Source organism: Accipiter gentilis, chromosome 18, assembly GCF_929443795.1.
Source record: "Accipiter gentilis chromosome 18, bAccGen1.1, whole genome shotgun sequence".
Taxonomy (NCBI): Eukaryota; Metazoa; Chordata; class Aves; order Accipitriformes; family Accipitridae; genus Astur; species Astur gentilis.
The window spans coordinates 15548201-15571615 of NC_064897.1; the positions used below are offsets into that span (position 1 = coordinate 15548201).

General features: G+C 47.2%; 1 protein-coding gene across 3 annotated transcripts; it reads left to right on the forward strand.

Annotated features, from left to right (window-relative positions):
- The first annotated feature begins 295 nt into the window (after nt 1–295).
- Nucleotides 296–23318, forward strand: BID (BH3 interacting domain death agonist). 3 transcript variants are annotated; one of them, XM_049821952.1, is made up of 7 exons: nt 602–625; nt 1198–1278; nt 15232–15300; nt 17302–17503; nt 18788–18933; nt 20540–20743; nt 22153–23315. In XM_049821952.1, exons 3-7 carry the CDS (start codon nt 15292–15294, stop codon nt 22162–22164), a joined length of 573 nt encoding a protein of 190 aa, XP_049677909.1. In that variant the 5' UTR covers nt 602–625; nt 1198–1278; nt 15232–15291; the 3' UTR covers nt 22165–23315. The 3 variants fall into 3 exon arrangements, with proteins under 3 accessions (XP_049677908.1, XP_049677909.1, XP_049677906.1); XM_049821951.1 differs by lacking the exons at nt 602–625; nt 1198–1278 and adding an exon at nt 296–353 and having other exon boundaries at nt 22153–23314; XM_049821949.1 differs by lacking the exons at nt 602–625; nt 1198–1278; nt 15232–15300 and adding an exon at nt 15331–17044 and having other exon boundaries at nt 22153–23318.
- Nucleotides 23319–23415: the final 97 nt, after the last annotated feature.

Here is a 23415-nt window from a genome sequence, read left to right on the forward strand (position 1 = left end):
GCACCCACCCCCTCGGCGGCGGTGAGGCGGTACGACCGGCCAGCTCCATGGCCGCCGTTGCCGCCGCCTCCTCCTTCTTCTGCTCCTGCTCCTCCTCCTGCTCCTCCTCCTCCTCCTCCCAGCCGTACCCCCTACGGGGCCGGGGCGGCAGGCGCCCCTCCCCCAGCCGCCGCCGCCGCGCGCGGGCCGTTACCGCCGGGCCGTTAGCCCGCGCGGCCATTGGCCCCTCCGCCCGCCGGGCGGCGCGTGCCGCGCTTTTCCCGCCCGTCCCGCTGAGGGGGCGCGGCTTATAGTGCCGCTCAAATAGCGGGCGTAGGAGCCGCGCTGCCCAGCCCAGCCCTGCGGCCGCCCGAGTGAGTACCGCCCGCGCCTGCCCCGCGGCGGGACCGGCTCGGCCCGCGGCCCTCCGGGGAGGGCTCCGCGGGCTCCCCGCTGCCGCCCGCGGCCCCACCTGCCCCTTCCTTTCGCCGCCGCGGGGCGAAGGGAGGGAGCCCGGCGCTGCGGGCGCCTCCGCCAGCCCGCCCGGGCTTGGGGGGGGGGGGGGGTGGGGCCGGGCGAGGATCGCGGCGTTCCCCCACCCCCCACCCCCACGGCGGTCCGGGCCCACCCCGATCCCCCTTGGGAGGTGGGCGCCGCGCACCCCGGGAAGGGTTGCCGGCGGTGACGGGGAGCTGGGCGGGTGTCGGGCCTGCCGCGGCGGGGCGAGGCCGCTGGCTCCCGGGCGGTGGGGCAGCCCGCGCCCCGGCGGCGCCGCCGCCTCGGGGAGCCCCAGGGCCGGAGTGGCCGGTTGCCGCTCGTAGCCCTCGGTCCGCCACGGGAGGTGACCGGTCAGCGACGCTGGGGAGCCGCGCGGGGTTTCTGCTTTCTCTGTGTGGCGCTGGGATCTCTTGCACCTCCCTGCAGTGCCGCCGTTTCCTTTTTGCCTGCTGAATCCGACCTTGCTCTTCAGCCGCTCGGTTGTTTTTTTTTCTTCCAGTTTCCTGCTCTCTCCCGAGCTCTGTCTCGGTGCGCGCTCCCCGTGCTCTGCCGGTCGCTGTCCCGCTCTCCCGCCCGCGCTGCCCTCGCCTGTGTTGTGATGGAGCCTCCGCTCCGCTCCTCGCTCTGGCCCGTCTTCTGCTTTCCCTCGCCGCAATCGAGTCCCTCTCTGCCCCCTTTTCGCTGTTTCTGTGGCAGAGCGTCCTTCCTTCTTCACCTTAGGCGATATCTCGTAAGCCACGAAAAGCTCTCTCTTGCCTCGTCCTACTTGGTAAAGTCCCGACATCTCGCCTGCAGTCTCTGGTGAGAGCTTTCAGAGTGGAGGGGTATTTGCTGGGCGGGGGAGGGTAAGGAGTTAATCCTGTAGCAGCAACTCCAGAGGGACCCATGCTTGCCTCAGCTTTCCAGCAACAGAGGGATGTGGGAGTGGCAGCTACGGCGAGAAAGTAAGGCGAGAATGGGTTTCTAATAATAGTGCTGTAATTTGTAGGAAAACCTCGTGGTTGATACAGATGAGTCAATTCGGTGTGTGCTTTTCTCCAGTCTCCTTACCTTCCACAGAGCTGTAGGTGCCTGTGGCGGCCTGTTGAGGTGGTGAGCGCCTTGGCTGCCTCTTTGTTTCCTGGGAGCAGCGCTCACGTTCCTGCAACCCCACAACTATGTTCAGTGCAGGGTCACTGCCTGAAGGCTGGGGCGGGAAGCTGGGCAGCGTGTGAAGTGGAAAGGAACCGAGTGAGCAGGCCCTATTCCTTAGAAAGGTGTTTCTCTAATGCATGTGGTCAGATGATGGTCTCTGTACCTTGGAGTGACAGTGGCTCTGAAACTGGTGGGTTTGGGAGGGTTCTTGTCTTTTTTTTTTTTGAAGCACGATATTTTGTAGCTTTAAAAAAAAATAAGGTATGGGGCCTCAGAGTTATATAGATCACTGAAGTCTTAGTCTAGAAAGTCCATGCTTGTTTCAGAAGAAGTTGGCAACTCTTAATGTTTCTTGCGGTGTCTGAGCCAAAATCTTGTTGTGGGATACTTGTTTTGTTATCTTTTCAAAATGGTTAAAATGTTTGGTGGAGGAAGGAGCAAGGTGGTTCCCCAACAGGAAATTATTTTTAAGGTTTTTGGTTTTGGTTAGGGTTTTTTTAGTAAAGGACTTTTTGCAAAAGCCCACTTGTGGGGAAGACTGATTGGTGTTCTGTTGTAACTTTTTGTCACTAATCAGACTGAAACTGTTTTCACCTGCTTGTGAAAGTGTAACATCTTCAAAGCTATTAATTAAAAAGGGGGGGTTTTGTGCTTTTTTTTTTTCCCTCTCCTTGGCAACTTCTTCACATAACAAGTTTAATGCTCTTCAGGGTCTTCTTTAGGGTAAAGCTTTGCAACACCTACTCCTTGCGATCTCCTCTGTGCCATTGGTGTTACACAAAAACACTGGGGGAATGCATTGTATAAAAAGAACCATTCTAGCGCTTTCTTATTTGCTTGCATTTCTCCAACCTATCTCTTCCTGTTTTCCTGTCTTCTGGGTCTCTTGTCTGTCATTACAAGTAACTGACTGGCAGGGTTTAGGGACCAGCTGAGGCAAAAAACTTCCATTGTGTATGTTCAGAGTGTAACATGTAATTGGAAGTCTTCTGGACAGGCTGCCTTGTACTAAGAAAGGTTGGCGTGAAAAACTCCCCATCTTATGTGGCTGCTCCTTCTTGTTTGTGTTTGGTGACATCTGCTGAATTTAGGAAGAAAAAATAAGACTGATTTTTGGTTAGGTGGTTTTGTTGGGTTCCTGCCCTCCCAATTTCTTACAACCAGATTAGGCCAGCTGGTGCTAGTACAGCTGAGATGGTGAGCTCAGCTTGGTTTCTCACAATGCACTGTTAGCAGAACGGTGCTACACTCCACCAGTGCTGCCTGTGCCAACCTGGAATCTCTGCTCTTGGGAATTATGTGTACCTGTACCCAGGACCAGGACACTACACCTTTGGATAATGCAAGGGCTTTGTAAAGGTGCTCAGTGTGGCCTTTTATTTCTGTTAGCTCCCAAAACAGTAAGAGCTGTGATATATGATTAGGGAAGGCTGGGGTGTGTGTGTATCCACTGAGTGCTCTCACCTGGTGTCAGTTATGCCATGTTGTTTGTGTGTTGTGTTTTTCCTGTGTAACAGGATGACAGAAGTCATCCATGCTCAGTGTGAGAAGCTGGCAGATCAAACAGATATTTTTTTTCTGTAACAGAATGAGAACATTTAATCTGGAAGCAGGCAGGCACATACATCTAGTGACTGCCACCTTTGGAGACCTTCCTGGAGTGCTCTGGTGCTTAGAAGTTATTGCTTCCCTTATGTGCCATTGAACAGGGGAGTAGGGACGTAATAGCTATTAACAAGTTTATATGCTTGGTGCAAACACTGCTGGTGTAACTGTGGAAGAGCAGCTATGAGGTGTTGGCTCCTTGATAAACCAGCTCCCGTGGCTGCTGAGTATGAACTAATGAACAGTAGGAGGTAGGGGAATCAGCCTGGTCTATGGTTTTCTGTGCTGATGGGAATTGAGTGCAGAGGAGCAGGTTTCATTTCCACCACTTACAAGTTCCTCAGCTAGTGAAAGAGCAGAATTTACCAGCAAACCTGATATTTTCTTTGCAAAGCGCCTTCCTCTGGTTTTCTTAGCATGCTGTGGCTTTTTGTTTGTCAGATTACAAAGTTTTTGGGGCTGTAATTATCTTTGTATCTGTGTGCTGTGCAAAGCCAAGTACATGCAAATATTTTTAATTAGGGAGTTGAACTCATGGATTGACTGAAGGTGCAAAACTCCTACTTGCAGTTTGATCCCCTGTTTTGGATGGCTTATCTTGGGGTTGGAGGGGGTTGCAGGGGTTCAGCTTTAATTAAAACTCATCAGTAATGATTACAGAATGTGTGTAGTTGATCCCTTCCCCAGAGTTTTTACAAATCTGACTTTTCTTTTTTTATCCAGAGCAGAGAAGGATAGGGAAAAGGAGGGGTAAAATGTAAAAAGAAATGTTGAGTCACACAGAGTGTCCAGTCTCATTCTGTAGGTTTGAAAGCAATCTGTTAAGCTTCTGTGATTGCCTTGATTTGTACTAGATGTCTGTAGTGAACCATGTCCTGTCAACTATCTTGGGAAGTGAACAGGATTTTAGCTGCCAGTGGTGTGCATTAGACACCTCCTTATACCTGGATAAGATGGCATGCATTGCTTCCTGCATGATATTGAAGCAGTTGCTCAAGTGCAGAGCACAGTGGTGTGTTGATGTCTCTTTCACACCCTACTTTGCAACAGCTGCTCTAAGAATCCTTCAGTCCTATCCCCTTCAGTAGCCCCATGGCTTAGTGTTGTTAGCACTGCCTTGGGCACCTAGTAATTTCTGTTCTTGACCCAATCTGCTGGCTTTCCTGTCTCATTGCACCACTATGGCACTGCATGGTGGTGTCAGAGTGCTTCCTGGCCATGGTGGGCTGTGTTTGGACTGTCCTTGCCAGTGAACGTGAGAAAAGGGCTGTACACCTCAATACATCCTGAGAATGCTGCCCTTTTTCACAAGAGGGGACAGTGTCATTGTGGCTTTAAACTTATCTTACCCCAATATTTTGCTCACCACTTTCCTTTAAAATCTCAGAGCTTTTATTCAGCTTCCCTGAAGGTCTCAGCAGGGGAACTGGACTCTATGTGCAGTCATTGCACACATGGGTGTTGAATTTTTGTTTAAGTGTCCACAAACCTGCTGTATTTCCTGATAAAATGCTGTGACCTTTGGTCATTTCCTGGTACACTCTTGCAGTGGTTCATGGTGAATGGGCAATGCCCAGGTCTCTCTACTGTATTGGGCTATTTCTTTCATCTTTAAAGAACAAAACATGTTCCTTGGTCAGTGTAACTCCTGATAGTTTGGTGTAACTGTTGTTACACCCTTAGATTAACAACCATATAAAACAAATCCACTTAGATCAGCTAGCTGCTGTATTTTGGTTTTACATTCACTTCCTAGGATTCAACATTAATCTGTACTTCCTCCTAAACTAAAACTGAAAGTGAAATGGTTTGCATTATTTCATGCATGGTCATGTGTTTTCTCCTAGTTAAAATTGACACTTTTTCACCATGCTTTTAGACCTGCAGCTAGAGAGCCTGGAGCAGTGTTGACTGGAAGATTGATGCAGTGTGCTGAGGCATGTTGATGCAGCATGCTGAGGCACCTCGCTCGTATAACTGCCTAGGTTTGCCCCTCGGTGGTAGGAAATGTGTGCTCCTGGAGGCAACTGCTCTGCAGTTCTGCTGTCACAGTTTCCAAATGGCTTCTGCTGTGTTTCTTTGAAAAAGAATATTTTCTTAGCTGTGTATCATTGTGTTAAAGGTGTTTAAAAGAGATACTTTCTTTTATACTCACAATATTTATGAGGCACTGCTGTCAAAAGGCTTTGATCAGAGCTATGAATGCTGTTTTGAGTTACCATCATTTGGCTGCCTGGTTTGATGTACAACTTCCTCTTTGAGGTTGTTGAGGGTCTCTGGGCTCCTGTCTTAAGAGATTCCTTCAAAATGATTTTGATTTTTCACTGGCTTCATCAGTTTAACTGTCACGATGGGAGTAGGAGGTTGCAATGCAACATGGTGGAAGAGAATTCTCCTAACGGCCAGTGTGTTCAGTGTAATCAAAGGACCAGTGTCAGGCTTTCCTTCTAGGGATTGTCTCTTTGGCTGTCTATACTGGTACATAGTTGTTTCATAAAAGTAAGGAATATAAGAGATGTTTAGAGCTATGATACACTTGATGTTTAGGAGGAAGGAAACCTATTTAAAATTCATTGTCATGTTTTGGAGAAGCTGTCAAATATTGAGACAGGGTTGTGTATGCTTTCAGAGCAGATAAGCATGCAGCTGTGAAGATGTGTGTTTGTACCCCTTCTTCCCCAAATGCTTTAAGCCTTTTCTTTTTAGTGAATGTTCTGAGTCTGATAAGGTGAACAGGCTTCACTAAAATCGTTCTGGGGAGTACCAGCTGTAAAAATCCTCTCGGAAATAAATTGTCCTATTCACTAAGCTGTTGCTTAGTAGTTCCATGAGTGCCATCCTGGCTGTTGCATCAGTATACTTGTTTTAACTAAGCAGGGAGCTTTGATCAGGTTCTCTTACGATATATTGTTCCTTGGACATGTATTCTCCAATGACCCATGCTGATCCTGTATTTAAACTTTCACATTGTGAGCATCTTTATAATTTCTGGTTTGTTTTGTTTTATTTTGGTTTGGGTTTTTTTCAGAAAGCCGTGCAGATATTCCTGGTACTTATGAGTCTGGAAGAAGAGTTCTTGTCTAGTCATATGGCCTGAAGGTAACCAAAGGCAGAGAGAGTGCTACTGTTAGTGGCCACCTGTGTCCATATAGCCATCTTTTTGATTTTTTTTTAATTATTTTTTATCAGTTTCCTACTTTGCTTACCTAACTTGTCAGTCAAGCACAGGAAAGACAGATTTACATTCCTCTTTATTGTTAGTGTCAGCTGTGAAATGCATCTAAGTTGCAATGAAGCAGCATTCCTGATTTTCTGACTGATGGATGTTCTGTGTTCCTGCTGGCACATAACAGTAGTACACGTGTTAAAACTGAAATAAGGAGGATATTCTTGTCCTCTAGATGGCATGACACTTATTGTATCCAGTCCCACTTTCTGAGGTTTTTTGGTTGGCAGTTCTTGTCAGAGCCTGTCCAAGTGGCACCTGCATCTGTCAGAGGCACTATAGCCAAGTGGTAAGAGAGACTGCCCTCTCTGCTGCAGGGACTGAGCACTTCGTTGCTGCTCAACTGTAAAAGCATGCCAGAGTGCAAGTGTCCAGTGCTGATGCCCTAATAGGGGCATATTCTAAATCTGGAAGCAAATCTTGCATTTCTCTGACTTTACGTTGTCACTTGCACATCAGTGATGATGGCTGAAGTTTGTTCCAGTGCCCACCACTTACTAATGTTACTGAGGAGCTCCCTGCTCTCAGTCTGTTTGTCCTTCCTTTGTAATGTCAAAAGACTGGAACTGTGATTCCTCAGTCTTTCCTGTTTTCTGATCGTTTCCAAGAGGCAAACAGTAAGAATGGCTTGAATATGCCCTGTGATGTTATTGCAAGGTTGTGTTGCAGCTGCTGGGCTGATGTAGTTGGACTTGTGAAGACAAAGCTAACCTTGTAAAGACCAGCAGTCTTGTGAGGGTGGCAGTGCCTCTTCATTGGGGTTTGCTTTGCTTCCTCCTGCCAGGTCCTTAGGAAAGGTAGAAGTATTTTCTTAACACTTACGAGGAGGTGAAATGCAGGGTGGGCTTACCTGACTGGAGTCCTTTGCTCAACACCACAGGGGAATAACTAAGCTCAGTCCCGGATCTAAAAAACCACTTGCACTGTGGCAGTCAAGATCCAAATCTTGCCCCTTCCTCTTTGGTGTGGCCATGGCCAAAATGTGGAGATGTGCTAATTCCATTTGGGTCCAGCTCTAGTTAGCTGAATCCAAATCTCAGCTCCAAGCTTTGGGGCAGTTTTTGCTGCAGACTTTCTGCTGACTCAATTTCAGCCCAGCTGTATCTGTAGGCTGGCTTCTGAAGAACACTGAACTGTGTCATCATGCTGCCTCCATCACTGATCTGATATAGAAACCACAGTAATCAAAAGTTCCTGCCTACATTATTATTTTTTTAGGAGAATTAGTAATATGGCAGTGTTCCTTCTTACTCATTGATGTGCTGCATAGCAGCTGTGCAAGAGCATTTTGAGCCAAATGAAAATAAAGGTTGATGAGGATGTTGGATGGTTTTACTCCTAAGAAATCAAAGTACTGCCCTGATAACTAGAAGATTGCTGCAATTCATGTCATCATGAAGAATAATGTGAAACAGCAGCAGACCTTGGAGAGCCAAAATAAATCTCTAATAAAAAGGCCAGTCGAAACTTTCTTTGAATTGTCTCTAATAAAGCTTTTCTTTCAAAAAGGAAAATAAAGCCCCAACAAACAATCTGTGCAATGTATTTCTAAGTCAAAATACACAGCTGAGGGTACTTAGTATCCAGGCTGAGATGTTCACTCTGTACTAAGGCAGCATAAAGAAGCAAAGGTAAAAATGCCCCAGCTAAGGAGGCGGTTGGACAAGCATCCATTGGTGTTGGGACTTTGTGTTCTGTTTAGAGTTTCAGTGCCACTGAATACCGGAAGATGAATATACACTGACACTGTTAGGAGCAGGAAGTATTCAGCATGTTTCAATGTATTTTTGCATCAATGGTTTTACGAGCAACCTGCCTTTTTTTTTTCCTTGCTGGAGTAATTAGTAGCAGCATTACTCACATTTTAAAGGAGAATGCAACCTGAAGCTGAAAGGAAGAGAAACAAAAGCTGACGCCTCCAGCAATCGGCAGTCTTGCTTGAAAGTAGCAGGGAGGGGTGGGTTTAAGCAGTCTCGTGGTTCCTGACAAGCAGGGTATCTTTCCTAAAAACCTAGCAAATGAATAAGGAGTGACTGGGGGATGGGGTCTGACCTGTGCTGGGCCACAAACCTGCTGGCATCTCGAAGTATTCTGCCCATGGCTTGTCAGTTTTGCCACTTCCAAAATGAAACTATTGATGTTGTATCTTCCCTCAGAGGTAAATGCATGGAAAACGCCTGTAGTTTGGAAGCTATGTTCCCTGTGGTGGGGAAAGTCCTGAGAAACCTCGAGCCAATGCCTTTGGTACTAACTAGATGGTACCAAACCATCACTTTGGTTTCACAGTAGCATGTGTATGTGCATCCATAGATGCACAAAGGGGCGTGTTCAGCCCATCCTTCACCTGGCTAATATATTGCAATGTCTCTGTTCCCCAACCACCCTGTTTTTATTTCCGAAGCCTAGAATCAAATTCGACTTCAGGAGGACAGTGGGGCTCCGATAAGGCAAAATCTTAGGGCTTCTAAGCACTGTTACAGGCTGGCATATACTTTGCAGGCTGAATAGTGGTGGGGACAGGTTTTCTGTGGTTATGATAACATGCTGTGTATTCATCTCAGCACAGTTTTGCAGATCAACAAGCTATCTTCCCTTCTGCTGTCAGTTTTCTCTCTCTCTCTCCTTGCAAAATCTGAAGTGTGCATGCAAGTGCCATGGGAGTAGATAGGCTTCTTCCACAGCTAGAGGGATATGAGGAAAAGCTCTGGTATCTGCTGGTAGCTGGGGTGTTTGGTTCCTGTTGGGTTTATGGGCTAGAAATTGAGTGTGGCAGGGTGATGGGGATTCTTTTGGGGACTTTGGGCTGTATGATTGCGGGATTTGCTTACACTGTCATGACTTGAAGTGCCATGGACAGCAGCCTGGCACAGCTTAGAATATCTTCAAATAAGGGACTTCATAAGTCTGTGGCGCTGTTTCTCTTCCTCGCTTTCTGGTAATGACTGGTTATGTAAAACAGTTGTGCCTGTGGCAAGTTTCCAGGAAAACAGTGAAATTGAGTGGTTATGGCTTGATGATGTGGATTTAAAATGTCAGGTCATATCAAGTGCCTCAGTTTCCCTACCTGTAAAATGATGCCTAGTTCTGTAAAGAGCTCTGCAGCTCAACAATGAAGTGTTTGCCTACAAGACAGGTAAGAGCCGCCAGGTCCAGGAAAGGACAAATAAGCACTGTTTCATCTATTCCAATAATGATGTCATCCTGACTGCCAAAAATAAAGTTCTCATCTTTCAGCTGCCAGGCAGAGAAAGCAGTGCACAGGTTGGAACTTTTTTCCTTCTCAATGATTGATGCTTTATTGCAGTTTCTGCTTTGAAGACTTTAATTCACTTCTGACTCAAATGTGAGACATATTAAGTATCTTGACAGCTCACACAACAGGTCCATTGACTGATACTGTGTCTGTCCGTCCAGGTGTGTGTATGGGACATGTCTTGGAATCCAGACAAGTTGTTAAAGGAGTCAGTCCTATAGGTATGTGGCTTTGCTGCTGGAAAGAGTATGTTTTCATAACCAGACAGTGTCTGATACAGCTGAGAGTAATAACTCACAGGCTGAGCTGTGACGAGTGGTGAAGGGTCTGAGGGAAGGTGATTGTAAGCAGAGGCATTGTTCATGGGGTGGATTCTTCTCTGAGGTGTCTTGAAGATGTAACAAGTGCGAAGAAGGGGTGAAAGCTGATTTGTAGGGTGGCTTAGCACTGTTGCTGTAGGGATTCTGGGGCCTACTCCTGTTTATGGCAGCCTTGAGAGCTATTGAGAGTTCCCCCTAACAGGTAACCATATGCTACTGGCTGATTCTTGCTGCTATGCAGGGAGCTGCTGCTGACATGCTTGCAGTGTCTGGAGCTACAGCAGAACCCCACACTGCTTTTAGAGCAAATGAAACCTTGCATGCTTTGCAGCTGTACCGTTTCCATGTGTAGCTCCCTACCAGGGAAGATAAAATCTGTGCTTGCAGTGTTTACTCTTGAAATACATAGTATGTGGGAATGGTATGGCAGGGAGGACCTAGTTTGGTCTCTCCTGCACAACTATGGCCAGTGCTGCCTCTTTCTCCAAGATGGCATGGCACCACCAGCAATGGCTTGTTTTGGGGGAAGCATCCACAGAATTCTCTCTTGTGAAAACTGGCATGTGCAGGGGCAGAATGAGGTTTGTCTGTCTGCACTGACAAGTAGCTGGTGGATGTGCTCCTCTGACTGTAACTATGTTTACTTAACATAGGCCTCTCCACAGTCCTGAGTCCCAACAGTGTTGAGTTGGAAAGGACATGCCCAGCACTGACTCTTCAGAGCTGATTTAAGGGTCCTAAACTCGTGTTTAAAGTAACCCCTCCGTATTTTTTCTAAGAAAGATGGAAAGAACTAATCCAAAAACCTGGTTGTATGTAGTCTTTTCTGTTGAACATTTCAAGGCAGCTAGTGGTTTCTTAGAGGCAGTTGTTAACACATGAAGCTTGCTTGTCTAATGAGTGATTTGAAAGTGTGAAAAGGAACAATGCATTAAAATTAATCGGTATTTCAATTTTTTTAAAAAACCATACTCCATAAAATTCATTCCAAGACTTTCAGCAGCGCTAAAGCTGCTTTAACAAATGATCTAGTTTTACTCTGAATCTGAATGCAGATGGTGTTTGTAGCCTTTACATCCATCTTTTCCTCATTCTTCAGCTAAAGATTATTTTCACACAATATAAGGTAACTTATCCACCAGGAAGTGTCTTAATCTGAATCTAAAACTACCAAGATTCCAAAGTCTTAATGTTCAAAAACTTCAGGTGGCATCAGCATGATTACATTTGACTGAGGTTTGCTCTGTAGGGGTCCCATTTTTTTGAGATTCCATTAAGGAATTTGACTTCTCAAGAGGAACTTTGTGACTATCCAAACCTCTTGCATTGATTCAAACTAATTATCTAAAACATGAGGTTTCTGGAATTACTAGTTAATTAAAAAAAAAATTGGCTCTGTATTGTAGTAGTAGGGAGCCATTTTGTGGTGTGAGAGAAATCCTTTTTCCTGTTCTCTGGTGTGTTTTTGACCACCCAGGCAGAACTTTATTAGCTGAGGGCTGGAACCCCTGAGGGACTTTCACTGCCTGGGTGGTGATTCTTTGATTCAGGGAAGTGTTGATGAAGGTATCTTCAAGCTTCCTTAATTTTTTTACCATATAAGTACTTTGGAGTATGGTGAGTTTTTTCTTTTTTGTCTGTCTTATCTCTGCTCATGTGCAGGAGTGGACAAACTTGCAGTTTGCAACTGTGGTAGGTGACTTTTTTTTAATTTCTCTATTTCTGTGGACTTGCCCTGAGGAGTGTCTAACTTTACATAGAGCTGAGATGATCCCCTGAGGGGAAGGGAAGAACCCCCATGTATTGTAGGTCTCTTCCCTTTGCACACTCATTAACACCTCTGGGTGCAGCAGGTACCCTGGCAGGGCTAGGGCTGCTCAGCCCCTTTCTGTCTGCGTGGAGGCTCTTGTCCAGGTATTTTACCTGTGCAGGGCACCCAGCACCCAGGGAAGACCTTTCCGCCATAACCAGCGTATAGGCTTCTGCCTCTTTTTGAAAAGCGTAAGTGCTTTCAAAACACGGTATTTGGGTCTGTAGAGCTATAGCCAGGCACCTTTCCTGCACGTTTCCAGGAACTGATATGAGCAATGTGCACAGGCAGACAGGTTCAAGCTCCTTTTACAGCTTCTAGTTACCGGTAAGCTGGTGTGGATAATGCACTTGCAGAGCCTTGTGCCAAGCTGCTATGCCCTGCCTTTCTGGGCCTAGCTGTATGGGCATGCCCAGAATAGATCTGGATCTTTTTGTTTGACTTGTATTTTCTGCTTTGGGAATGGAGCAGTGTGCCTCTTCCTTCCCAGACTGGAGTGGTCTGTGCCTCTTCTTTTAAAGCAGGGAGTGGGAAAAGCCAATAGTGTATTTCTTTTTGGTTGCCTCTTTCATGAGTGTTTGGACTGAACAAAATGAGTTTCCTGGCAGTGTGAAATAGTGTGACAAAAGAAGTAAGGAATCTGGGTTTTAAAGCCACATTCTGAGCTTTCCTTGGAAAGATGTGGCAGGTGGCAAACCCCCCAAGGAAGTGTCTTGACTTCTATTTCTACTCCATCCTCTTGCTGTAAGAAAGATTACATTGGTCCCTCTGCAGGCTGATGTTTTATGTAGTCTGTTTGTTGCCACCCGACTGTGTTCAATTCACCCTCCAGCAATTTACTGGAATTCTCATCAATGAGAAGTAGGCCATCCTAGCACAGTTTGGCTAGGTTTGGGTAGAAGAGGTTTTGCTGTAAAGTTTTTGTGAGTGAGAAATCTCTTTCATGCTACTCGGCTAGTTTCACCAGCACATCTGGCTGCTTGTGTGCAACTTGCAGCTGTAGCGTCTTGTGTTGCATCGCACTTCTGCCAGAACTGCAGGAGAACCTCTGCCTCTCCGCACATGTAGTGTGGCATGAATGGAAGATGGTGCAGCTTCTTGCACCTTGAAAGATGGGAGGATTTGTTCAGCCTGTACTTGTGTTGTGAAGTTAGCTGGCTATTACCAGCCCAAATTAGCCAGCATGGGTTAATTTGACTAGCTGAAGAGTACTGCTGTGGTCTCACATGAAGCTTTTGGCATAGGCTAGAGCTGGGTGGGAATGGCAATACTGGTAGAGCCCAAGAAGGTTGCTGTGATGAATGTAGGTTTTGTGGCAAATGGGATGTGGGCAGCAGAGGCTCAATACTACTTCAGGCTTCCTGTGGTCTAAGCCATGATGGTTCAGAAAGTGGTGGTTAACTCAGCAGGAGCTAGAATCAGAGGATATCCACTGTTTACTAGTTGTAACATGAACACCTTGGTTTTGGGCTGAATTACTTTGCATTGAAAATAAATGTTACGTATAAAACCAAAATATATGCAAGTGGAGACTTTGCCTAGCCTACAGAAATGTTGCTGATGTGGACAAGTCCCGAGGAGTTTGCACAAAGCCAAGGTTCTGCCACAGACTTAATGCTAAATCCCTACCTTCCCCTTAATCTCAGGGATTCTGTGTCAAGTTCTACAACCTGAACTAACATCTGACTCTCCTCCAGCAAAGTCAAGCCCAGCAGAAGGGTTACCCTGACCTGTTTCAGAGCCCTGTCAGGTCCCAGAGGAAAGGATGGAGAGGACTGCACTCTCCCTAGGCAACTAACTTTTTAGGGTAGAGGTGAGTAACAGCAATAGAGATTTGAATGGAGCAGAGAAAACCACAAAGCAGCAAAGGATAAGCCTGTGTTTTAGGAAGCTTATTAGTCTGATGTAACAACTACATGAAAAAAGAGCTAATGGTTAAAAGGCTGCCTGTGGGCTATTGTGCATTTCAGACGTATTTGAGATTGTGTTTTAGTCTTAAGGACTTCTAAGAGCCTTTGAAAAGTTGGGAAATTCGTGGTCTCTCAATTATTACTGTGGTTTCCTTCAGAGTTTGAATTAATTTCTGCTTTCACTTCCTCCCTCTTTTCCATCAGCGTACTTAGTTATTTAAAACACAATTGTGAGAGGTTTACTATGAAATAGGATCATTCATCGCTAGCCCAGGTCTTTGATGGTTAGCAGGCCATCTGTTTGGGCTCCTTGGTGCTCTCACCCCATTTTTGGTCAGAAGGTACACATGTAGCAGCCAGGTTATTGCCCTGGGTGGAGAAGGCCTGGTGGGAAGGTAGTGCTCACTTTCAGCCAGGCCCTGCTTATCAAGAGTTGAAGCCAGCTTGCACCAGAGCGCAATTGTGGGACTGTTGCATCTAAGGCAGCAAATGCAAGGTTCGCAAAGAGGATTCCTCTCCTCCCTGCCTTGGTGACTGCTGTGCCGTGCTCACCTTTCTTGCTCTGGGACTTCCTGTACCAGATGTGACTGCTTGGGCTGCTGGTCTGACCTACCGTCAGCTACGCCTGGCTGGATGTGGAGGAAGCACTGTGCTCCTACCAGCTCCCCTTTCGTAGCGGGTGAGGGAGGCTACCCTTTGCACCGTGCCGTCTGCCCTCACTGCGTGCCTCTTCCCTTGGGCACTGCCCAGCCACAAGGCAGGCCCAGGGCTGCAAGCCCTGACCACGTACCATGGGGGCAGGGGATCCTGTGACCTAGGTCCTGTTTTCTCCCTTCCTAGCAGCCGTCCCTGGAGGCTTAGTGGAGTTGTGCTCATGTAACTAGAAGCCTTTGATGGCACTTGGTCCAACCTTCCCCATCCCTAGATATCTGTTGGGAAAGTATTGAAATAAGCCTGAGTATACACATGTATCTCTGCACAGAGGGTGGAGGGAAGGCACACTTGAAGTCCTGCAGATGTGTAGCAATGTCAGCTGGGTGTTTTGCTTCAGAATATGCTGCTGTGCACACAGACTCACGCAGCTTGCCTGCTCTTAGTAGGTACTCAGGAACTCCTCTGTGGTAACACTGCTTCCCAGTGTAGCCTCTGGCACTATGAAGGGTTGGCCCTCCCTTACCCAGCACCACCTCTTGGCTTTAAAGCCCCATTTGTAGGTTATGTCGCTCCACTGTCTTCCACGTGTCTGTGGCAGGAAGGTGTTTCATGCCCTCCATTCACCTGAATAGGGCCCTTACTGCTGGGACAGTTGTGGTTTTCTCAGCCTTTTTTTATGACTGCCAGTGCGTGATGGGCAGCCCTCTCCAGAAATACAGATACGCATCACTAGGGAGGTCATTTTCTGTGAGATGTGGCCAGACCTGTGAGCACTGCTGTGAGATGTGGGTTTATGGGAAAGTTTTCTTCCTTTCACCCTTTTCTTTCTTACTCTTTTGCAGGGCAAGGACTTCTGGTCTGAAGCAGAGGGTGACAAGAACGGCTCTGTCTCTGAATCTATCATGGAACAGGTTAGATTCAAACATGACTAAAGTCAGTGATTCACAGTGACCAGTGGTTCTCTTGTGCACTTGTTATGAGATACCTTGAAGGGGATAAGTCTCAAAGTGCTGGCTTGTGCCTTTCTCATCTTCCCTAGAGCTCCTGCAGGGGCCTTGACACTGACCTGAATACAGACAAGTGGATGGAACCACTTAGTTTGCAAGCTGCTTCCTTGTTACCTCACAGTGTAACACCCCCTTTAAACTGCAGGCTGGAGATGTAGCTATTTAAGAGACTACAATGATTATTGATAAAGCTACAAACTACTAAAACTAATAAATCAATTAATAGACACACCACTGATCAATTTATTGCATTGTTTTGTGCAATATTAAACACAGTTATGAAGCTACTATTTATCACACTTAAATCTTAACTACATTGAACTGCTATTGAAATGTCTGACGTGCTCCTTACCCCACCTAGTGTTAGGGTACAATTATAACCTTCTTTGCTCTGCCCTCCTACAAGCCTTTTGAACATTAACCTGATGGCTTGTCCAGTGGGTTGTTCAAGAGGATCGCCACTGGTGCCCCAAGTGAGCTTGGGTCACCAGGTGAGCTTCACTACTGTCTGTAAACATCCATGCCCAGATCATGGAAGATGTGCCTTCTGTTGATCTTTGATCGCATACCTTATTTTCCATTTGTTTCCATTTCTGGACTCTCCTTTTTGTTGTCTTTTTTCCTCCTTTTCTCTGCCCAGTCTCCTTTCAAGTAAACAACCTGTATTTAATTACTTTTTATGCATTTGTCCCAGCTTTGCTAGTGTTGCCTAGGCAATACGGGTCCTGTATGATATTACTGATATGGTTATGTACACATAGGTGGCCTTGCAAGGTTCCACTCTCCCAAAAGGTACCTGAAACTCCCTTTCAATTATCAACTTCATCCTGGTTGCATATTGATTACCCTGTGCAGTTCGCAAGACAAACCATTCTACTTTAGCCTTGATTCTTCTTCCTAGTTACAAATAAGCCTAAGCATTGTCTTATCTTATAGGCAGACAGTCTGCATACCAGACTAAGGATTTTCTTTCTCACTTTATTTCTGTGCTTACACAACATCCTGCTCTCTTAGCTGCTTAATTAAAATTATTGGACAGTCTCCTGGTTTTCTACAGAGGCCTCAGTTGGTTATGAGGCCCCATGTTCCAGTGGGACCTCTTGCTCACATCAGTCTGCCTCATGGACTTCTTCAACCTAACTAATTTGGGCACCCTGTGCCGCCTTGCTTGAAGATGGCAGGGTGTGTGTGTGGCTGTGGAGGCAGCATGTGCCTTTTTACTGGGGGTGAATGTGCCAGTGTAGATGATAGCAAGCACCAATGATCTGCCATCTTACTGTCACTATTCTTGTGAGCAGCTGCTTGGCTCTCTACAGGGAGCTAAACAGGTTTATTATGGACCTAGTTGAGATCCCTTTGAAGAGGGAGAAGAAATGTGAACCTTGGGGTTTTTTGCAGGCTTGTGCTGTTATCTCTGTTTCCCACCTTGTTACTGCTATGCTCTGATTACATTTAAATGGGGAGCTGCTGGCTTCATTACGCACAGGAAGTAGAATGCCCAGTTCCCAAATACAGGGGTAAAAACCTTCCAAACACAGATCTCCGAATAGGGGGAAGTGGGTGGTTTGTGCTGAGTACACATCTGTTTCAAAAGAGGAGCTCTGATCAGGGTTTCTGTTATTGCCACAGCTGGAAATGTGAGGAGAAGGTGAGCTGACTCTTCCACCACTGATTTGTAAGAACAGAGGTATCTATCATTCCATCACCATCAGGCAGTTCTGTGTGGGTACGCATCCAGGAGTTAGTACGTATTTGCTGAAGTCTTGTAGACTCCCTGTCTAAAGCTATTCAGGATGCCCAAAGGAGGCCAGAGAAATGTGTTCAGGGTTGGAAAACAGCATATGCATAGACCTTTTGAGTCTTTGCCTAGGCATGGGCTTAACAGTGTTTTTTCTTATGTTTAAGATCAATGGATCTGTCCAGATGGAGCGCGTGCTGCTGTACACCTTCCTGGAGGTGTCCTCTGACTGTAAGTTCAGAGAGCAGCTGCATTCCCTGCAAAGCCAGGGGATTGTGCCTTTCCCAAAAGTCAGCTACGGCTATGATGATGAGGTGGAACTTCAGACTGATGGCAATCGGAGTGGCCACTTGCAGAATGGTGAGCTAGGTGAGTGTTCTTTTCTCCATCCTATATGGCTCTCTGAAGGTGATGTTTTTCTTTCCCCTTTTCCCATCTTTGCTGCTGGTGTGTTTCAGAGGAGTAACGTATTCTCCATTGAGAACCTTCACAGTGTGGGTGGTGGTGGGGGTTGGGAGTTTAAAACTTGGGATAAGACAGCTAGTGCTTAGCACTTCATCTCCCCGTGGATTTCTAGAGCACCTGTCACCCTGGGGTTTGTCTGCAGCACATCAGACAAAGGCCACAAAGCAGGTACTGATGATTGCTGTCCTCAAGGAGTGTGATATTAAGCAGTTAAGTTAGGCTTCACATTGCTCCTCAGGCAGTATCAGTACTTGGGCTAGGATTTTGGAACAACTCTTGTTCTCATACTGTGTAAATCCCTTTCTGCTCTACCAGTGTGGTGGAAACTGTTCCTCAAATAGTTTCTGGTACTGTTCCTGCTTCACTAGCCATCTGCAGGATGGCTGTTGTCCCTTGCCCAGGATGTGTCAGCTGGCACATTGACCTCAACCTAAGCAGGGTAAGGAGGAACTGCTACAGTAAATAGCCCTCCCTCATACAAATCTGCATAGGTCTTGTGCCCCAAGTGACAATGGGAAGCTTTGCCTTAAACTAAAGGAGGGTAGATTCAGACTAGATATAACGAAGAATTTTTTTTACGATGAGGGTGGTGAAACACTGGAACAGGTTGCCCAGAGAGGTGGTAGGTGCCCCATCCCTGGAAACATTCAAGGTTGGGTTGGACGGGGCTCTGAGCAACCTGATCTAGTGGAAGGTGTTCCTGCTCATTGTAGGGGGATTGGACTAAATGACCTTCAAAGGTCCCTTCCAACCCAAACTACTCTGTGGTTCTATGAGATGCTGTATTTTAGATGGTGCTTAAGAGACAGGTCCTGACAGTAGTCACTTGAAAAAAATCATGCACACTCTCTCACTTCCCCTCTCTAGGCATGGTGTTGGCTGTAGCTCTCCTGTACAAATTTTAGTTGGGAGATGTTCTAAACTCCTCTGTAGTGGTTTTTTGGGCAGGATGAGGCTGCACTTTACCTAAACTACAGATAAAAAACCTGTTTGCACGCTGTCTCTGGTAAATGAGTCGAGTGCACACAAGGGAGTTCTAGTGTGTAGAGCTGTCACGAATGCACTATGATTGCAGGTGGGGTGGGAAGGACGTTCTTAATGGAAGTGGGCAAAATGCTATGGGTCAGCTTACCTGCACCAAACCTAGTCTGACTACAGCCTAACTAAATCCTGTGTATGTGTTGGCAGTGTTTGACCCTGAGGTAAATGAAGAAGTTATCCGGATCATTGCTGCTCAGCTTGCTGAGATTGGAGACCAGTTTGACAAAGAAATCAAAGCAAGAGTAGTAAATGATCTAGCGCAGCACTTTCTAAATGAGAATCTGTCTGGAGAGGTGAGTGAAAAGCAACTTGACTAACAGTTTCTTTTAAATGTTGTGCATCCTTCCTGCTGTGACTTTGAAGCAGCAAGCTTGCAACTTCTGTATCTTTGCTAGTTTGCTGATTTAATTATTGCCATCTTAAAATTCAGCCCAAACACTTACCTTTGAAGATTTGTTAGAGGTTATGCTATATACTGTGGCAGCTGTTGCCCTGCAAATTGAGTTCCTTGGACTCGTCTCTTTTCTTCAGATGGTGAAATTGAGGTAGTTGTGGAGAAGGACTGACTTTCAGAGGCATTTTGTTGGCCCGATGGCTTATCTTTCAAAATCAACTGTCTGGTTAAGGCTTGGTATTTGTCCTTATGATCTTTGGACTTTGGTACTGAGTCCTGTATGTCTGCTGCTTGTCACGTGGGTAAAACTTGAGCAGTGTTAGTGCCAGAAGCTTCACTTGTGCTTGTTTGCTGAATACTGAAGAGACAGCAAGTAGTGAGACCTCTTTGGTGCAGTTGCTCTCCCACCAATAGATGTGACATAGTCCCTGGCCCAGCATCCAATGTGCCTCACTGCTCTGCAAGGGAAGTAGATGTTTGAGGTCCTTTGTGTCAGACACCCCTCTTTTTTTCTTTTTAAGGATTGGATCCACATCTGGATCAAAAGCCACAGTTTGCTTCCACAGAGCCTTTTTGGCATCTTCAAGATAACTGGCTTTCTGGCATGTTTGGCTTTCCCTACCTGTGATGAAGTTTCCTATGCTCTACAAGCTAACGCTGTCTTTGAATTGAGGGTCCACCTTCTTGCTGAAAAGGCTGGATTTAATGACTTCAAACAATCTTTTTTTATTTTTGTGGTGTGGGTTTTTTCTACTAGGGTTTATCACCTGCACAGATTCCAACAAAGTCTGTGCATTTCCCACTCCTGCTGTCTTGTTCTCCACCCAGTTAATTTTCTGGCTTTCAAATTTATTGTCTAACCTTTCAGTCTTTGATAAGGCTGAGACAAAGCTAACTTCTGACAAGGTGGACCTTGCTTTTTCACATTAATAGTGTAGCATAGTGTGTGCATACGCACATTGTCCCTATTGGGAAACTGAACTTCCACTGATCTTGGGAGCAAGGCAGTGTCTGTTCCGTGCTTGGACACTTTCTGTAGCTCCTCCCTGTGTGAAGGCTTTTCTATGAAACTCACTTTGCCTTCTTGCCAGTCCCCACCTAAGCTTGTACCCCTGATCTTCACTGTGTTTAAGGTGGGTTGCCCTTTCCTGGGAGCCCCAGGATTCTTGTGCCATTTCAGGACTTGGCAGGCAAGGTGCAAACCCTGGGGAGGAGGGGGGCTGTTGCAGCCTGAGTGTGTAAGGTGCTATCTAAATTTTCTAGTGGTATGTGTGTTATCTCCCTTTCTTTTTGTCTTGGGTGAGCAGCTGAGCTCAGAGATAGTCATCCTTCTTGCTATCCAGGGTGTGTAAGAGGCAGGCTGCCAGGCCTGGGAGGAAGGGGAGCGGCATCCTGTGGGGTGTTAGAACAAGCTCATCAGTTACCAGCACAATGCTGGCAGGCTGTGCTGAGACCCCTTTCTCCCACAGCTTTTCCACTGAGATCCCTCTCTTCCTTCCATACAGGAGATAACCCAGCGCATGTCGGAGGCAGTGGAAGGGCTTGCACGAGCCATCCCCTCAGACATGGAACAGGAGAAGGCCATGTTGGTGCTAGCAATGGTCTTAACTAAAAAAATTGCGAATACAATGCCTTCCCTTCTACAGCGTGTCTTCAGCACCACTGTGAACTACATTAGCCAGCAGCTCCACAACTACATTGTTAGAATGGTGAGTGCTGTCAAACAGCTCAATGAGAGTCACAGCCAGCCTCTTAGCCTGCCTAGGTTATTCCTGGAGGGGTGGCCTAGCTCTCAGCTGCCCATGGTCTGCTGGTTTCCCTGTAGTGCTCTGGAGTTTTGGCCAGAAGGGAATGCCACTCCCTGTGGAGCTCTGAAGGTTGGTGTGCTGAGGGAGGGAGGCTTGAGGGGAACACGTCACAGCTTCTGCTTGCCCCACTCTGAGCAGCCAGTGAACAGAGTGCATTTATTCTGTAGGGCAGAGAAAGATGCGATTGCTCCTCTCCTCCCTGCAGTCTCTTAAGGGAGCTGTGCTGATAAAACTGGTGTTAACCACGCCCTCAGGGAAGGAAAGCCTGACCTGAGCTCTGATGGCCGTATTTCCCAAATGTCTTGGGCCTGAGGCCTCTGCTCTTGTCTTTTGGGGCTCCCCAGAGCTTGGCAGAACTGGAAGGGGAAAGGAAGTGCCCCTGAGAAACAGCACCAGCAAAGGAACGATGAGAAATGGGCGAATGGGAAATGGAAGCTCCATTCTTGTTCTCTGTTGGTGGGGAGACTAAACAGGTAGCAGTCAGGCCAGGGTAGAGTCTAGGGCATTTGGCTCTAGCTTCAGTAACCAGCTTGTTGGGGAGGGCAGAGGACACACGCCCACAGACCGGGTACTTCTTAAGAATGGGATTTGAGAGCGGTGAGGGCTGTGATCCTGCCACCCTGTGGAGCCGTGGCGACCCAGTTGTGGGGTGCTGCAGGTCTGTGGGACACCCCTGCACTGCAGCCTTGCCATAGGCAGCATTGGCAGCAACCTGCAGAGGGGCCCAGCTCACCCTGTGTCACAAGACTAGGCAGCTGCCTCGCACGGCACCCCTGTTCTCTGCCAGGCAGCAAGGCGCAGTGTCACTGCGAAGTGTTGCCCTCCCCTTCACTCAGCTTAGCTCAAGGGTGCCAAGTTATCACAGAAACCGGTCACCAGCTTAAGAGACTGGCCCTTGTGCTGCCCTACTGCTACATGGAGTGCTGCTGCAGCAGGCTAATACAGGACAGTGCAGGGAGGGCAGAAGGGCTGCTGCTTGTCCACCCACCCTGGTGGGGTGGCCTCAGGAGGTGGACAGAGCTGGGCACCTGGGGCCATTCCACGCTGTTCCCCTGGGACTTGTGATGCCAGCTCTCTCCCTGCCGTCAGCGCAGAAAGGGGGCCTGAGGGGTGATGGCCGACGTGCAGCACAGCAGGCGGCAGAGCTGAGGCACCGCTGGTGGCGCTGGGGACACCCAGAAGCGGCCGTTGCAGCCGCTCGCCCTCCCTGGGGGCAGCCAGGCTCCGCGGGTGGGCGGCGGGCAGGCAGAGGGCTCGCTGCGGGGGGGGCTCTGCTGCTGTTAACGCTGGTTCTCTTTCTCTCTCTCTAGCTGCGCGAGTGAGCTCTCCAGCCCTCTGTGTGGAGAATGTGGATTCCTGAAGAATTCTCTTGATGTATATGAATCACTTCTTTTGCTCAACTTCTGAGATACAGCTGTGAAAGGGAAGGCAGAGCTTCATAGATAGGCTTTTGTAGACTAGCACAGCAATGACGGTAGTGTGAGCTGCATGCCAGCTCTGCCAGTACCTGTAAGGAGTAGTGCTTGCCCTCTCTCATTTTACAGTAGTTTTTTCTTTTTTTTTCCTGGGTTTTTTTTTCTGGTGTTTTTGTTGGTTTTTTTTAATCTTAGCAGTAGCAGACTTTGTGCAGACTCTGGTTTGTGCCTCCAGAGGAAATGCTGTGGGCACAGAGTCTGCCCTCTCAGTATTTTTTTCTAATAAGCTGTAGCGTTTTGCTTTAGTTAGGCTTTTCCCAGCCCTGCTCCTTGTGCTGCAGCTGAGCCATGCTGAGTATTAATTGTTCCCAGGAAGGCCTCAGGCTGTAGAATGGGTGGTTGACCAGCACAGATCGCCAAGGTGGTGGGGGGGGGGGGGGTGGGGGGGTGAAATCAGGTCTATCTTAGAGGAGAGCTGGGAGCAAGAGGGAGCAGCCCTAAAGGAGGTAGGAGTGTTTGGCCAGGGAAGGCTGAAGTAAAGATGCTTCAGTATCAATCACCATAAAACTGTGCTTGCTTGAAAAATAAAACCAAACAAGAAACGGTAAAGAAAAGGGCAGGTGTAGGTACAGGGCACATTCTTTCAGGGAACACAACCTGGATATGCTTGAGGAAAAGTATTTAGCTTTAAAGTATCTTGCTATAAAGAGAAAGAAGGTATCAGCCTTAGATCAGGAAGCATACCTCATATCTCTTATGAGTGTATCGCAGTCACATCTCAGGATCAACAAACTTGGACTCGGGTTGTTTGATACATACCTGTAGTCCTATACAAGGTGGCAAAGGCTTTACTGGTGATCCAGCTGCCTCAGAAGTTTTGAAATGATGTAAATATTTTGTGGAATTTTTTAACTTAAATAAAATTGTCAGTTCTCATGGCAATACAGCTCTTAAGAATTTCAATTTCCACCTGGATTTTTTTGGCCTTGTCATTTTTTTGTGCGAGTAGTCATTGCAGTGCAAGTACTGCATGCTTATGATGCAGCTGGCAGCAATAGAGACATTCTGGTCCTGGCGTTGCGCCTTGCATGAGTAAAACCTCTTTTTTTTGGGGGGTGTGGGGGGGGTGGGTGTCTTTTGGTGCCTGCACTAGAACAA

Coding starts and splice junctions, on each gene's coding strand:
- BID (XM_049821949.1), top strand. CDS start 16,853: ATGGGGAGCTGCTGGCTTCATTACGCACAGGAAGTAGAATGCCCAGTT. Junction 17,504..18,787: donor CTTGCAGAATGGTGAGCTAG/GTGAGTGTTCTT, acceptor ATGTGTTGGCAG/TGTTTGACCCTGAGGTAAAT. Junction 18,934..20,539: donor ATGAGAATCTGTCTGGAGAG/GTGAGTGAAAAG, acceptor CCTTCCATACAG/GAGATAACCCAGCGCATGTC.